The sequence below is a fragment of the Perna viridis genome, chromosome 9, assembly GCF_037379345.1.
Source record: "Perna viridis isolate PV_CMFRI_1.1 ecotype Kerala chromosome 9, ASM3737934v1, whole genome shotgun sequence".
NCBI classification, from domain to species: domain Eukaryota; kingdom Metazoa; phylum Mollusca; class Bivalvia; order Mytilida; family Mytilidae; genus Perna; species Perna viridis.
In genome coordinates, this window is record NC_142453.1 from 20,862,309 (window position 1) to 20,878,652 (window position 16,344).

The 16,344-nt window shown below is 32.4% G+C and overlaps 1 protein-coding gene across 1 annotated transcript; it reads left to right on the forward strand.

The window, feature by feature from the left end:
• The first annotated feature begins 9,115 nt into the window (after positions 1 to 9,115).
• LOC148607284 (uncharacterized) lies at positions 9,116 to 13,357 on the forward strand. The gene is made up of 4 exons (XM_088546084.1): positions 9,116 to 9,199; positions 10,524 to 10,614; positions 11,949 to 12,068; positions 13,206 to 13,357. The coding sequence occupies exons 2-4, from the start codon at positions 10,545 to 10,547 to the stop codon at positions 13,346 to 13,348; spliced, it is 333 nt and encodes a 110-aa protein (XP_088402210.1). The 5' UTR covers positions 9,116 to 9,199; positions 10,524 to 10,544; the 3' UTR covers positions 13,349 to 13,357.
• The last annotated feature ends 2,987 nt before the right edge of the window (positions 13,358 to 16,344 follow it).

Sequence of the window (16,344 nt, forward strand, 5' to 3'; positions counted from 1 at the left end):
TTTAACTGAGAATGCATGCCCATTTTCTGTATCATTTGGTAGGCATTGTTTATTTACGCCTTCCCCTTCAACATTGTATCCCATGCCCCCAACTTATCCTAATCATAAAACAGAAAGCATGACATATTATTTAATTATATTTTATAAGTGTTATTTTAATTAATATCAAACAATTAATCTTATTTATAAGAATGTTCTTGCCAGTTTACTCTTAATGACACAGAACTTTGCATAAGCTATCTAGCATCTTTCCGAATCCTACCATGTTTGTTCGTTTGTTGGGGTTTAACGCCCGAGCAGCAATATTTCATCTATATTCAGGCGATGAACTTGAAGTAGATGATAAAATGAACATGAAATGATGATGAAATAAAAAATGGGATGGGACACAAGGATAATGGAGGTCGAGAAATTTTTGATTGCCACTTGAAATAGGGAGAGTTGGGTAGGGTCGGGCAATGTAGCCTCCTGTGGCGGAGCCCTATGGTTCCTACTGCTAGAGAATACCACAGTAGATTTCTTTAACGTGCGTGGAACGTGGCATTTTTCCCAACACGATGCTCCACTATGGTTTGCGGTCAGGTTTTCCGTATTATGGCCTGACAACCCCAGCATGTTACACGCCAGGGGTACCCCATTCCACCACCTGGGGCACACAACCCAATTGCTCTGTGCGCAGAGCGCCCTAGCCCCCGGCTAGGGTTCTGAGCACTATTTAGTCGCCTTTTACGACAAGCTTAGGGCTGCAGCAGGCCTATTCTTTTGACACCCGGACCTGCACGGGGCGGCATCATTGAGGATAAATATACTTTTTGTTGTTGATTTTAAAGTGAAGTGATCTAAAATATAAGATTATTAATAACGCTCTAATAAAAATAACCTTGTTTTTGGTTGACGCCCAAAGGTCATTCGGAAACTCTGGTATAATCTTGAGCAAAACGTCAAAAGACGTTCATGTATTATACAATTTAGATATTTCATCGAAATTTATCCTACCACTTGCATCTGGTTTGTTTGGTACTTTACATTCCGATTTCCGAGAAGAATAGAGATAATGCTGCATCATTTCAATTAACATTTTGTCCGATGGAGTAAACTTGCATCGTTTACAGTCATGGCTGATTAACGGAACTATTAGCAACACAACTGTCACTACTGTTTCCTTCAAAGCAATCATCTGAAACAAAAAAGTATCATTCAGGAAAAGGTTCGGTTAACAAAAAATAATAATAAAAAATGTAAATAAATAAATAAATAAATGAATAAATAATAATACTAATAATAATAACAATAATAATAATAATAATAATAATAATAATAATAATAAAAATAATCTAGACAATAACGATTTAAAAAGATAATACGAGCAAAGCAAAAAAACTAAATGAAACCAAACAAAGAATTAAACCGTCATTGACCAATCAATGTATTAATAGATTCTTCATACCTTGCACATCTATACAACTATACCTCAATCTAACGTGTCTTTGCCGTCCCAATAAAATATTGTTCCATTATTCCAACAGAGGCAGCACAGTTTTTAACTCACTTCTTCACAACATATGTGATATCCTAAATATATTTGTGCCTGTTTGTTAGTCCATATTTGTTTTCAGTGTTCATTATCTAACTGAAGTCTTTGTAAGAATCAGGCAAGATTGGAACAATCAGTAACATCATTGTCATAAACCCACAATCTTACTACTTTGTTTCACTTAACGATGATTTTTTTTGTCTCTCTGCATCACTGGATTTGTCCAGAAATGTTTAAAAAGAGAATGTTAGAAAAATCAGATTTTTACCAGAGTTACCTGTCCTTAAAATAGTCCTTTTCATTATTCAAATATTTCAACTATTCATTGTATTTCTATGAAATTATGACTCAATGTACAGAAACTATATTGATAATCTTGTTTTTTCCTTAGATATCTGATGATAGATGGTACAAAAAGTCAAACTACACTTTCCTACAATGTTTCACAGACTTCCTGGTCTTAACAGAGACTGACACTAAAACCTAACAAGACTCATTGCAAAGAGTGATATTGCCAGATCTCAAAACAGCAAAAGCAATATTATATTCTAGGAAAGTATTGATTTGTGATATTGGTGTAAATTAGTAGCTGTATTTTATTGCCCTTTCTGAATATGGTACAGTTTATAAACCACTGCTACTGACACTTTCCAAAGGCTTCAATGCTTCTTTTACTAAGTTTCATTATGTTACGGAGCTTTTATCCCAATTTTGATATGAAGTAGGTGGCATGAATACGCTAAAATATAAAAAAGACCCTTTTACACTGCAATCGTTCTATTTGAGCACTGAAAATGTGTTGAATGTAGATTTATTGGTGATATACGGTCAGTGACAGTATATAGCACTTTGGCCCCGCCTACTTTTCTACTTTTGCATGAAATACCTGTTTATCGTAGCGTCACTATCGGGGCCACAAGTACTGAAGAATTGAGAAAAAAAAACACGTCGTATAAAAATATAACTTGATTTTAAAATGATAAGGATTGCAGTATAAAGAAAATAACTGTATATTGACTAGAAATAAAAACAATATATGAATTCGGCACGAATCGGAAAGAAAGCTCGGCGAGCCTCGCGTTTCACACCGATTATAAACCTCATCCGTATATTTTTTTTATTTCTAGTCAATATACAGTTATTTCCTATTCATAACCTTGAAGAAGAACACCGGCTTCATTGAAGTCAATAATCGAAGTAAAGTATGTGAATTCCTCCAGAACTTTAAATAAAGGATACTACAGACAATGTGAAGTCAGTCTCATATCTTGACCTACACTTAGAAATCGATGGTAAGGAAAACTATTGACCAAACTTTACGACAAACGTGATGACTTTTCATTCAGAATTGTCAACTTTCTTTTCATCTGTGGCAATATCCCTTCAGCACCTGCGTATGGACTGTTCATATCACAACTCATACGTTATGCCAGAGCTTGCCGAAACTACGCAGACCTTTTGTATCGCACTAGAACTCTAGAAAATAGGTTTCTGGAACAGGGTAATGTTGCTACAAGATTGAAGGCATCACTACAGGAGTTTTATGGTCGTCATCATGAACTCATGGATCGTTATATTGTATCCATCTGCACCATGAAAACTGGTTTATTCAACGGGTCATAGTTTTCCGGACTTGACTTGACTTTTTATGAGCAACTCGGCGGGTGTTTCTAGAAAAGCAGATGACGCTTACCCTACCGGTACACCTGGTCCATGCTTCCAGTTTTTAGTGGAGTCCGAGTTGCTCATTTACTTTTGTTACTTTGTATGTATGATTTTAGTTACTTTATGTTCTTTGTTGTGTATATCTGTTTTCCATGTCTGGTCTTTGTCCCTGAATTACATTCTTTTGATTATCGCTATAACCTTGGTTCCCTTGATTACTCTTTGCCCTTGTTTTACAAAAATCATCATAAATATATTGAAGGAAAGACTTGTCAGTACGGTCATATCTAATACCATGAGCACTTTCTACTGTTCTAATGGACATCCATCACAACCAAGCTACAAATAAAACGTTATGCTTTTGTAATGGTGAAGTTGTTGTTACATGTAACAGCAGATAATTGCCAAGCATCAAAACTAACTCTTTGTGCTTAAGTATTTGTTCTTCTGCTTCAGCACAGAAACGTTTTCTGATGTGGCATTTTCCAGGAGAAAATAGTGTAAGCAGAAATGGTCGAAGGAGTTTATTTAACATTTGAAGTAATTATCAAAAATATTGTTGGGTGATATCTTATTGAACAGTTTTTTTATATTTTTTTTTTATCTAAGCCATAATGCCTTTTATTTTAAAAGCAAAATGTTCGTTCCCTCAGACAAACGTAATAGTTTTCACCCAGATGGATGAACAAAAAGACAAACACTGAATCAATCAAATTCCCAAGTCTCCGTGTACCGTATACAAGATAACTCTGCGAATCTATGAAGCATGAAATAGCTAAATGACAAAACAATGATTGTTACAAAGAGTATATAAAAAGATATAACACTACAGAAACAAGTAACCCAATTTGTACTGCTGATTAACTTCTTCACAATGCGCACGTCACATTACACAGGCTAAAAAAGGAATTTTTACAGACTGTTTGTAGCAGATTACCTTTACATAAAATGGTTAGTAATTTACTGAATTTATTTTTTAAAGAGTTTGTTGACTTTGTGATGTTGAGGATTTACCGTCCTATATTTAGTTGTCATCTTCCATTTCTTTTTTACATGTTTTGTCGGATTGTCCTTTAAGGATGTTCGTAAGTCATGTTCAGCCATTTTTGTCAGATTTTCGGAATTCTCTGATTTTATCCATTTTATAGCTTATATGTTTACAATATACCCCAACTTTTGTTACTCTCCTTATGTAGTTTGAAAGTTTCTATGAAATTCTTGCATTTTCTGCAATGTTTTGTTAAGCGTGTAAGTTCTCCTCCTGCTTTAAAGGTGGTTCGTGCTTTCCGCTTTATGTGTACTCTTAAGTTCCTTGAACGGGGGTTTTGTTTGGGAGTTTGGGATGTTGAATGTAGAAATCAGTTTAAATTAAGTAACTTTGAATTATAAAAGAATAAGACTAAAGTTCAAAAGTTTAAACAAATCTTAATATACATTTTATAGGATTTTTAATGGGGAGGAAAAAGTATCTATGAACTAATTAAAATGCAATTTTATACTCATGTATATATTTGATAAAGAGAAAAGCAATACAAATTCTATGGAGAATGAGATTTTTTTCTACTGGAATGGGGAATAATTTAGGAATAATTGGGGAAAGGGGACGGTATATGGCGTTAATAGGAAATTTATACCATTTAACAGCTTTATGCATAGAAGATATAATAAACATTAATACCACCCATCAAAAAATAAATAAATAAATAAAAGAAAATAAAAGAAAATAAAAATAAATAAAAGAAAAAAAATAAAAATAAAAAAAATTAAAGTGCTGGTATAGCTGATTGAAAAACTGTGTAACAATGTTGACGAGGAAATTAATCATGTATGTACCATAAATGCAACTGTTTTCTTTTTTTTAAATTAAAAAAAAATATTTTTATATAATATAAATACAGTGTATTCATTGTTCGCTTAAAGGTCACTGAAAGTAAACAACAATTTGGTTCCACCTAATTTCCTACTCTTGCATGCACTACCTGTTTATCGTAGCGTTACTATTGGACCCCAGGTGAGGATAAAATATAATAGACACAATGTATAAAAATTAAAAAAAATAATATTAGGACTGCAATATAACAGTCATAACAGTGTATTCTCTAAAAATTGAATACGTTATTCAAATTTGTCACGGTATGGAATAAGAAAATACCCCGCAAAGCCCTGTGCTTTTCCTCGATTGTATGCCCAGGTAGGTACACTGTTATTGGTGATATACCGTGTATAATTTTTTTGCAACTAACAATAACATTATCGTGTAATTTGTTTGGTAAATTGACGAAATAAATATGTTATTCCCTCAGTGGTTGCGTCAGTTAATTTTGCAACAATGGAAAAATTCTCGGTGTTTAGTAGAATTTGGAAACTCATTTAATTTTTATTTTTTGTATGTATTATTTTGAATGTATTTGTTCTGTGTTGTGTGCTCCTGTTTTCATTGTCTTGCCTTTATCTTTGGATTGTAATCTTTTGGTTGATCCTCGAACCTAGTTGAAGTATATAATTTGTTATTTTCAGAACGAATTATGGCGGAGAAGATGCGAACAGAGATAAAGAGATAAAGTAGTCTTATATTCATTTTTGTGAAAACAATGTTTTTTTTTTTTTTTATACGAAATCAAAACTTAAATCTTCGATAATCTATTACAGTATTTGATGCTTTGAACGGCTCTAACCAAACGTGAACATCTGTATCGTTAAAGAGAAGATAAGATTCATCTGAACAAAATTCCGAAAAAAAAATCGATATCTAAGTAACCCACTTCTATAGTCGAGTTTTGTCAAATTCTTCCGATTAAAAATGGCCAATAATTAAAATTCAAAATTAAGAATCACATCTGTCACTCTAATGTGAACTGGAATGGTAATTTGTTGCATGTAGTAAAATGTAATAAAAAACACAAGTTTTTTTTTTCTTTGTTTTATGCATTTAGTTTTAGTCGCTTACTTATCTTAGTTTTATTGTTTTGCTTTTTGTTGTTTTTCGTTCCTTTTCTTCGATTGAATTAGTGGCTAATCGAAAAATGGGTCAAAGGAACACGCTACGTCTTAAACTCCTATCACTAGTAACTTATATTGGAAACTGACTTGGTCATGACTGGAAAAGATCAACGTCTAAAATGACAAATGAAGGTCAATGTTTTAAACTGCATTTAAAATGTGTAAATAATGATTAAGTGTAAGTACGAAAATGTATTTGTAAGAACCCGGCAGCATGGAAAAAAAATCAGAAACAAACTTGCAAAACAACATAATAATCTGACAATATAATTTTACTCAAAGGTGAAAAAAAAGACAAGTTCATCTATGTATAATTGGATTTGTTCACAAACTTTTCTGCCTTGAAATGTTCACTTTCAGTGCATTTCAATGGAATTATAACTCAAAATGATGAGGAAAATTTTTCCTTTCTTACTTGATCTGAAGGTGCAAATAGTCAAATTACACTTACAAAATGTTCTGTTTCATTCATATAATGTTTCAATCACTTCTTGATTCCTACAGAGATTGACACATAAGTTGTGACATGACTTAGTTCGCCATTGACCATGAATAATGACTTTGTGAATAAAAGCTACCTTAAAAAAGTAAAATATAAAGTAGAGCACAAACAAAGCAATTACCGATGGAAATAACTACCAAGTCAGTGTTCAACACTGAATATCAGTGGCGAAAGAGACATCAACGATTATTTACCTAAGAGACACTTGTATGTTAGAGACTATGAACGTCTCCTCCAAAATGAACATTGACTGTGCAGTCATTTCAATTGGTAATGCTTTTTTTGTGCTCTACAAATCAACAACCCATTTCCAATTAGTTATATCATTTTTGGTGATTGTGAACCACAGCATAAGTGATATTTAGTGACTCTGATGTAGAACCATCCTTTTCATTTAATATAAAAGTTGGCACGACTAACGACCTCATCGGTATCCAAGGTTAACGGATATGTATAAGAAAGTGAGGGCATATTATTTACTATATTGACCAGAAATGAAAAGGATATTCGAATTCGATTTTGCCTAACAATGCTTCACGCAGACCACCTTAGCCTTCGAACATGACACTTTTATTGTTCATATGTCTTATATAAGTTTTGAAAGAGTAATCAAGGGAACCAAGGTTATAGCGGTAATCAAAAGAATGTATCCAGGGACAAAGACCAGACATGGAAAAACAGACATACACAATAAAGAACATAAAGTAACTAAAATCATACATACAAAGTAACAAAAGCAAATGAGCAACTCGGACTCCACTATAACTGGGAGCATGGACCAGGTGCACCGGCAGGGTAAGCATTCTCTGTTACAATGGGAAAATAATCATGTTGTTACAATGCTTGTATGGAGAAAACGTCCCATGTTTTGGTATATGAGGGGAAGAGGAATTGGAATTGGGTTTGGAGTGTGACGGGGATGTGAATTCTATTGAGAAAGATTGGGTAATTATTTTCCTAAAAGTATTTTCAAGTGAAAAATATTTCAAATTGAATTAAGAAATAACAGCTTAAAAAATTTAAAAATATATATATCAAATTCGATGTTCTAAATATTTAAAAATGAAAATGCAACTGGAAAGATATGGGCAAACTGGAATTTTTCTACAGAGAAATGGGAATTGACAATTGGGAATGGGAATATGGATAATGGGAAATGAAATAAAGGAGATGGTATAGTGTGTAAATGGGAAGTTTATACCATTCAAGAGCAGTAATTTGAAGCAAAATAAATATGCTTTTTCTTTCACTATTGCAACAAATTAATTATTCATTTTACGCTACTGTTCAGCAAAACTTGACTTCACCAAAGTACAAATCTTACTTTTTCATTTAACTGCCCTTTGAATGTACACAGTTAGCATCAACTTTTGACAAAAATGCATCATTCTATATTTTATTATATTTTAAACAAAATATTATGAGAAATCAAAACAAAAATTTAAGGAGATAGTATCTCATTTCTTTTTATTAAAAAATATTATGAGAAATCAAAACAAAAATTTAAGGAGATAGTATCTCATTTCTTTTTATTTCATTGTTTTAATTTTAAATTTTTCAACTTATACTGAAATAATATTTTTCATTTATATATAGTTATTTGCTTATGTTCATATAAGGTAAATAACCTGATATTGAATTAACTTTTTTTTATGTTTTTTTGTCTTTTTTATTTAGTTTTGTAAGTTTTGTTACTTTAATGTTATTCGTTTTTCCTTTTTATTTGTTGTTTACTTTTTCTTCATAGGTATCCTAGGTTTCTCAAAAGAATACATAAAGAGTCGCGCTGTCAGAATCTTCCCTTTTTAAATGTGAAAATTGTGGACACTTTTTAAAACTGATTACACAAATTCGTCTTTTTGTCTATTTGAGAATTATATTTTATGAAAATATTTACTGCTCGTTTTTAATGAAGACCGAGTTGCTCATTTACCCCTGTTTCTTCGTATATGTAATTTCATGTTCTTTGTTATGTGTGTCTGTTTTCCCTGCGCAATGTGTGACCTTGGAGTACACTCTTTTAATTTTACTTTGATCACTCTTTCATAAATAATTTCGTCACATTTCATTTCCGTGTCTTATTTGAATATAGTTACGCTTTTCGACCATTATAACGAATCTAAAATAAATTAAACATCTGCTTCTTATTCCTGTTCCAAAGATAATACATATTAAACGAACATAAGTTAAGTATCATTACCTTGTTATATCACACGTAGTGTGAAAGGCTTAACAAAGGATTACTGTATTTTGAAGCTTTTAAATTTATGTATTGTTTTGTATAAATGTCTTCTTTAAAACAAGAAAGAAAGAAAATGAGGCTAAATAGATATGGACAAATCGAGGTTGAAAGTTAATAGAATATGAGCATTTATCGTTTCTGCTTCCCTTTTTGACCCTCAGGGAAGTAATCACGGAAGGAAATGATATTTTTGATAAGCATTCATTCAGCATATTTCCAAAATACAGTGTAGTTTTTGACAGCTGATTAGAATAAGGTAGGGGATTGCAAAGAGACTGATTACTTCACGTATTTACGCATTTCTACCACCTTTTAGGTATGACTGTGGTGACTAAACAGATTGCACGAAAGTAACATGCAAACAAATTATTTTGATAAGGTTAATGAAGTAACTCCAAAAAAGTATCGTCACCCTAACTGATTGACTTATATGGAATGTCCGTTTTACGATATACCATACATCCAAGCATCTTTTATCTATCAGCTGCTTCTATTTTTGAACCAGACGTTAATCTCAACGACCTAACCACCGGTGCTTTGCAAGAAGCAATAACGTATTTTAATAAGCAACTGAGTTCTTCCGCTTTCCTAATGGTCCATCCTGTACAATGGTGTGTCTTCTGTCATATTATTTTTGTTGGTATGAATTTAAAATTTTTAATACTCCATTTTACTGTTTATGGAATGCAAGATATCAGCAAGTTATGTACATGAACATAACCCATCAACACACGAAAACCGGGTTGGCGGTCGTATTAGGGAAAGGGAGCAGATAACATTTTTCTTGGAAACTTAAACTATTTACACTTCGGTAAATTTTTGAATGATTTGAAATAAGTTGTTTTAGAGTATCCAAGTACTTTCAGTGGCTCTAGTTAATTAAAAATTCGAAGTGGACGTCTGCTAATGATTCTTAAACGAAACTAAGTCCAAGACGGGTATATGAAAAAGGATTGTTGTGTTTCCGTAAGGATTTTTTTTGTGTAAAAATTCTTGGCGCCGTCATTGAGAAGAACAACAAGCCATTTTGCCGTTGGAGTATCCGCTTTTTAGCTTTTAGCAATAAGTAATTATATCATAATTAAGATGTTTCTTTGTTTTAATGATTATGATTGCAAAGATTTAAACATCTTTTTTTTAAATATTGTGATTAAAGAAAGAGATGAAAGTGTAATTTTCTGAAAATAAGTAAATGTCTGTTATAAATTTGTAGTGTCTAAACTGATAGCATTAAAGAGTAACTAGTGAGCCAAAATTCTAGCGAAAATCCACGGAAGCAATGTAAGGACAACTACCAGAGAGGAAAAATCGACTCAAACCACAAAGAAAATTAAAAAAAAAAATAACATATATACATGTACAAAGAAGCGAAAGTAAAAATATAAACAACTATGATTCCACAAAAACCGATGTATGAACCAGAAGCAAGGATAAGGTAAGCGTCCTCTGTTTCCTTTTAGAAACACACGCCGATTGCTCATAAAAGTCAAGTGCGCGATAGGTAGATGGAAATAGTGCATGATGACCTTGGTTTTCCATCATTTCAATTCTAATATTCATCTTGATTGTACCTCTAACAGATAAAACTTGCTGTACTAAAGATGTTAGTAGTGAAATTCATGTTGGCATCACTTGTCATCAAACTGTCATCCGAACTTCATCTAAACAATGGTATGACTTTATGTATAATGGTTATCAAGGAAACGGAGATTCAAATTGTGATCACAAGAACTCTGATAAAAAAAAAAGAAAAAAAAAAAAAAAAAAAGAAAAGAAATGAAAAAGAAATACGATGCAACTAGAATGCAATGATAAATTTCGGCCCAACAAAAATTGTTACAATGACCAGCTTCTCTGGTAGAGTATACATTACCTCTACATATTAACGCTATAATCGGAATACTACATTTTTAACAAACAAAACAGAGTAAAAATGTTTTCGTCTTTTATAAATAGTTTCATATAATTTTATTGGGGTATTTTATGTTTGTTTGTTTGTTTGTTGGAGTTTAACGTCCGAGCAGCAATATTTCAGCTATATTCAGACGATGAGCATGAAATTGATGATAAAATGAACATGAAATTGATGATAAAATGAACATGAAATGATGATGAAATGACAAAGGGATGGAACACAAGGACAATGGGGTCGACAAATTTTGATTGCCACTGGAAATAGGGAGAGTTGGGTAGGGTCGGGCAATTTAGCATCCTGTGGCGGAGCCCTATGGTTTCTACTTCGGGAGAATATTGGGATATTTTACAACTTGCTTTAAGGTATGGGTTTTGCTCATCATTAAGGACTGTGTGATAACCTGTAACTGTTTTATATTTCGTTGCTTGACATTTGGTGAAAGACTATCTCATTAGCAGTAATTTCCTATTTTTATATAGTGAAAATAAAATAAAATAATAGATGAATACATAATGTAATATTTATCATGTAGTTGTACTTTTAAAACTAGTATTTTCTGAAGCACAGACAGATGGAATGTATTTGCGTGTTATGAGAAATTATTGGTTTTGTATTTGGAAGATGTTTAAAAACAAATATCGATAATTTATAGCTTTCCGCTAAAATTGTAAAAGTGAAATTAAATGATTCCCTTAAGATGAAGTAAAAAAATAAAAACAATAAAGAGTTCATACCATTGCACATTTGTTTTTAAAATGCATCATGAAACACAGTATATGGAAACAAGTGCACTGGTGACCTACGATAAGATGACAGGTTACAAATATGAAGCGACGTGAGAGGCCGGTATAATTTTTATTGCAACGACATTGTTATCATAATAAATTGCTAATACATTGTTCCAAATAATCGTGCTGTGTGTTTATTGTTGCTAATTATTGTGTGAAATAATATTTAGACTCATATGGTTAATTTTGTCAGGCTTTTGGAATGAATGTGCCGGACATTAACACATTATTTCAGACTTAAAATTGTCGTCTTTTTTTTAATTGGATCTTTATTCTAGTCATTGATATTTATTCATTAACAGATGACAGGCGCTGTACAGCTGCAGATGGAATGTGTGTAGCCAAAGATAAATGCGATAATGACCAAATAGAAGGAATCCATTGCTGTAATGGCAATATCTGCTGTAAAAATTCAGCGCAATGTATGAGTATAAACATTGATATAAGATATACCTACTGCTTTAATTATACTTAAGACAAACCGATTCACTATACAAAATAACATTCAAATAAATGTACTGATATTAACATATCGTATAGCCGGTAATCTTCGGAGGGTGCTAATTTTGGCGTATTTTAGCGGTCGGTATAAAAACGCCAAAAATACATCCAACGAAATATTTACCCTGAGCTCATCATGAACTCGTGAATCGTTATGGTGTATCCATCAGCACCATGAAAACTGATTTATTCAACGGGTCATAGTTTTCCTTTCCTCGTTTGTCTATCCCAGACTTGACTTTTTATGAGCAACTCGGCGGGTGTTCCTAGAAAAGCAGAGGACGCTTACCCTACCGGTGCACCTGGTCCATGCTCCCAGTTTTTAGGGGAATCCGAGTTGCTCATTTACTTTTGTTACTTTGTATGTATGATTTTAGTTACTTTATGTTCTTTGTTATGTATGTCTGTTTTCCATGTCTGGTTTTTGTCCCTGGATTACATTCTTTTGATTACCGCTATAACCTTGGTTCCCTTGATTACTCTCTCAAGTACTTAATACCTAACTTAGCGTCCGCCAAATTTAGAATCGCAAAATTCTACACCCACCAACGTAACCCGCTATATGGTATTTCATTTTAAGTATATCAATGTGTTTCTATATCGGTTTACAAATAATTTCCACTATTTTCAAAATATTCTATATGCAAATTGTAGATTACCATATAGTTATAACAAAAAAAATAAACACTTTTGTTTAGGTCATATGAGTATATATTAACAATCTAATGTTTAATATTGGACGAATCCTTAGTCATTTATCGTCCAAAACATTTTCCCATTGACGCGCAAAAATTAGGGTTTACAAAAGGGTGTGTCCATCATAAGTGATTATTTTTCTTTCCATGGTAACAAAGTTCTTTATTTTTGTATGTGACAAATTCGGCACATGTGTAAAGATTTATTTCACAACTCGTGGTTTACACAAGAGTTTGCCAAAACTAGTCAAACAAACAAAAACAAACAAACAAAACACAGATATCAATACGACCCTTGCGAAGATGAATGGGATCAATACGATATTAAGTAATCATGATGATACGAATAATTCATCATTTTAGGTGTTAACGTCAATGAACGATGCAGTAATACCATTAATGATCGAGCGTGTTATTCGTCGTGTAGTGGTGGTTTGCAACCAGCCCAAGCTGATACTGGCTTTGAATGCTGTGCAGATCTTACTTGTTGTCTATATTTCAATTAAAAATAACGAACAGTGTTGTTGGAGTTATTATCTTATTTTTATATTTATCCTAAGATAATGTCACAAGGAGACAAAACAGAAATGTGCAGATACTTTTGTAATTGCCGAAAAACGTCGTTTTAGGGTTCGAAATTTGAACATTCCGAATCCAAAAGTAAGCGAAAAGGTTTGACCCTTCTTTGCGACTTTCTTTTTAACACATTTAAATTTACTGTTAACATACGCCAAAATTTTATGGAAATCAAAGAAATTAAATTTGTAAAGTTATACTAAAATACCTTGCCACTGAGCTATGTTTAGCGAGTTTCTCTGATAAGAAAAGGTTCAATTAATCGAATTGTATCTGATTATAGGGAATCTTTGGACGCCGGCAGGTATGAGTTGATTGTAATGGCCTAGCAAAACAAAACAGAGAACGCTAATTCCACCGGTACACCTGGACAATGTCGCTAGCTTTTTAGTTGAGTCCTGGTTTTTCGTTTACCTCAGTTTCTTGTACGTTATTATTTGGTCATTTCATTTTCTATGTTATGCTTATCTTTTTTCTCTGTCAAGTCTTTACCCTTATATCATATTATTTGAGTTTCGCACGAATTTTCCCCGACTTTCCATCCTCTTCCTTCTACTCCAAATAACTTGGGATAAATAATACTACAGACTGTGAAGTCAGATTAATATCTTGAACTAAACTTCGATAGTAAAGGAAACCTTTGCCCAAAGAATACGATAAACGTGAGAACTTTTCATACCGTATAGTCAACTTCCCTTCAGCACCTGCATAATGAGTTTTCAAATCATATCTCATATGTTATGCCAAGCTTTCTGTAACTATGCAGACGTTTTGCACCACGCTAGAGTTCTTACAATTAGTCACCTGGATCAGGCTTAAATTGCTACAAGATTGAAGTCATCACAACAGATGTTTTATGGTCGTCATCAAGAACTTGTGATTCGTTACGGTGTATCCATTTGCACCATGATAAACGATTAGTTAAACTTCTCATATTCTTCATAATCTCTTTCGTCTACTCCGGACTGGAGTTTTCATGTGCACCCTTAGAAAAGCAGAGGACGCTAACCCTATCTGTGCACACGGTCCATGCTCGCATTATTTAGTGGAATCTTGCTTTTATTTGTTACTATTTACAGGACATGTACTCATCAGGCAGAACAGTGGATGTCTCAAACAGCCAAAAAAAAAATAAAAAAATAAATAAATAAATAATAATAATAAAAAAAGCTCGAACCCGTTTTTCTCTTTCTTTTATTTTTGACTTTCGTTTTGTGTGTCCTTGTAAGTTTATCTCATGTTTTCAACCGAATTCAGACCCAAGGTTATATATATACAATTTCATTTTTCATATCCAGTTTTGGAAATCGACTTGAGTGTTGTAAATATCCGCCATGATTGGCTGAGACTAATTAAGGAACGGAACGGGTTATTTCCGGATCTAAATTAATTGAAAATCACAGCGTCAATATACATTTAAATAGAAACATAGCGTTTGTATATTGATAAATAAAAAAAAGGCTTCATGTACGTGGAATATCCTTTGCATCACGTGATCATGATAACCAATGAACAAGGAAGTCTGTTGCACCATATGTAATATAAAAACATATAATCTTATCAGCAGTTAACCTTAGTACTTTACATCCTGACTTCAGGGAAGAGTGTAGAAAATGTCACACAATATCAATAAAAACGTGGTCAAATAAATTGGGAACCCTGCTGTTTAAAATACTAATGACAAATGGAAAAGACAATGTGTTATTTTCCCGAATCAAAAATGAAGCATTATTAATTCTAAAAGGAGTTGGATTAATCTGCATAACAAACTGAAAAAAAAATGAAATTCAAAACAATAATAAAAAAATGAGGGAATATAAAATACATATTATTCATATCACAGTATATGATTATATAACAAATTTGGCAAATAAATAATAAATAAAAACTTTATTACTTAAGTTTTACACGGAGGATTAACAATGGTGTATTTCAATGGTGTGCGGAATAAGCATAAACAATCATTATAAAATTAAAACGCCCAGATTCACAGATATCATTCAAATCAAATGATGTTTGACAATTGGACAGTGTCGCAAAAACCACTCACATTTTCAGGACTACATTAATCAAGCATTTTCTGAGAGGGCAGACTGCCGCGTTAAAAGTGAATTGCATGGTCAGACATTGCCCGGTGCTTGGAATATTTCCTTCCTTAATGTTTTCCTCCTGTTTATCAAAATACCAAATATTTATTTATTTTAAAATTATTTTTATAAAATGATGTAATGATAAAAAACGATTGACAGTGAGTATGGCTTACGATGACACAAAATCAATGAAACCAAGACACGGAAAAGTGTACCTATAATAGTATGTATCTAGATAAATATTTATCGTGGAGAGCATGCTAACCCAATATCAGTTCAAAGGGGAAAGAAAAGAAAAGATATTCAATTATGTTGCAAATTATTAGTTTAACATGCTGTGATTAAGTCAACTAAATCATTTTAATTCTTTTTGAGAATAAATTGTGAAAAATATAATTCTCATTTGAAATTGCAAAAAAAATAAAAAATAAAAATAAATGAATAAATAAATAAAAAATAAAAAAAAAATAAATAGATTATAATTATTATATCATATGTTTGTATTCTTGAACTTCTGTTCATTATCTAATTCAGTACCACTTATGCAATCTATAGTCAAAACAAATGATTATATACATCATAACTCTTTGTCATCTTTATATAACATAATATATCTTGGAAAGAGTAATCAAGGAGACCAAGGTTATAGCGGTAATCAAAAGAATGTAACCCAGGGACAAAGACCAGACATGGAAAACTTATATACACAACAAAGAACATAAAGTAACTAAAATCATACATACAAAGTAACAAAAACAAATGAGCAACTCGGACTCCACTAAAAACCTTGGAGCATGGACCAGGTGCACCGGTAGGGTAAGCGTCCTCTGCTTTTC

Excerpts from the sequence above, each read along its gene's own strand:
- LOC148607284 (XM_088546084.1), top strand. The coding sequence starts at position 10,545 with ATGTTAGTAGTGAAATTCATGTTGGCATCACTTGTCATCAAACTGTCA. Across the intron at positions 10,615-11,948 it reads CGAACTTCATCTAAACAATG|ATGACAGGCGCTGTACAGCT; the intron begins GTATGACTTTAT and ends ATTCATTAACAG. Across the intron at positions 12,069-13,205 it reads CTGTAAAAATTCAGCGCAAT|GTGTTAACGTCAATGAACGA; the intron begins GTATGAGTATAA and ends TCATCATTTTAG.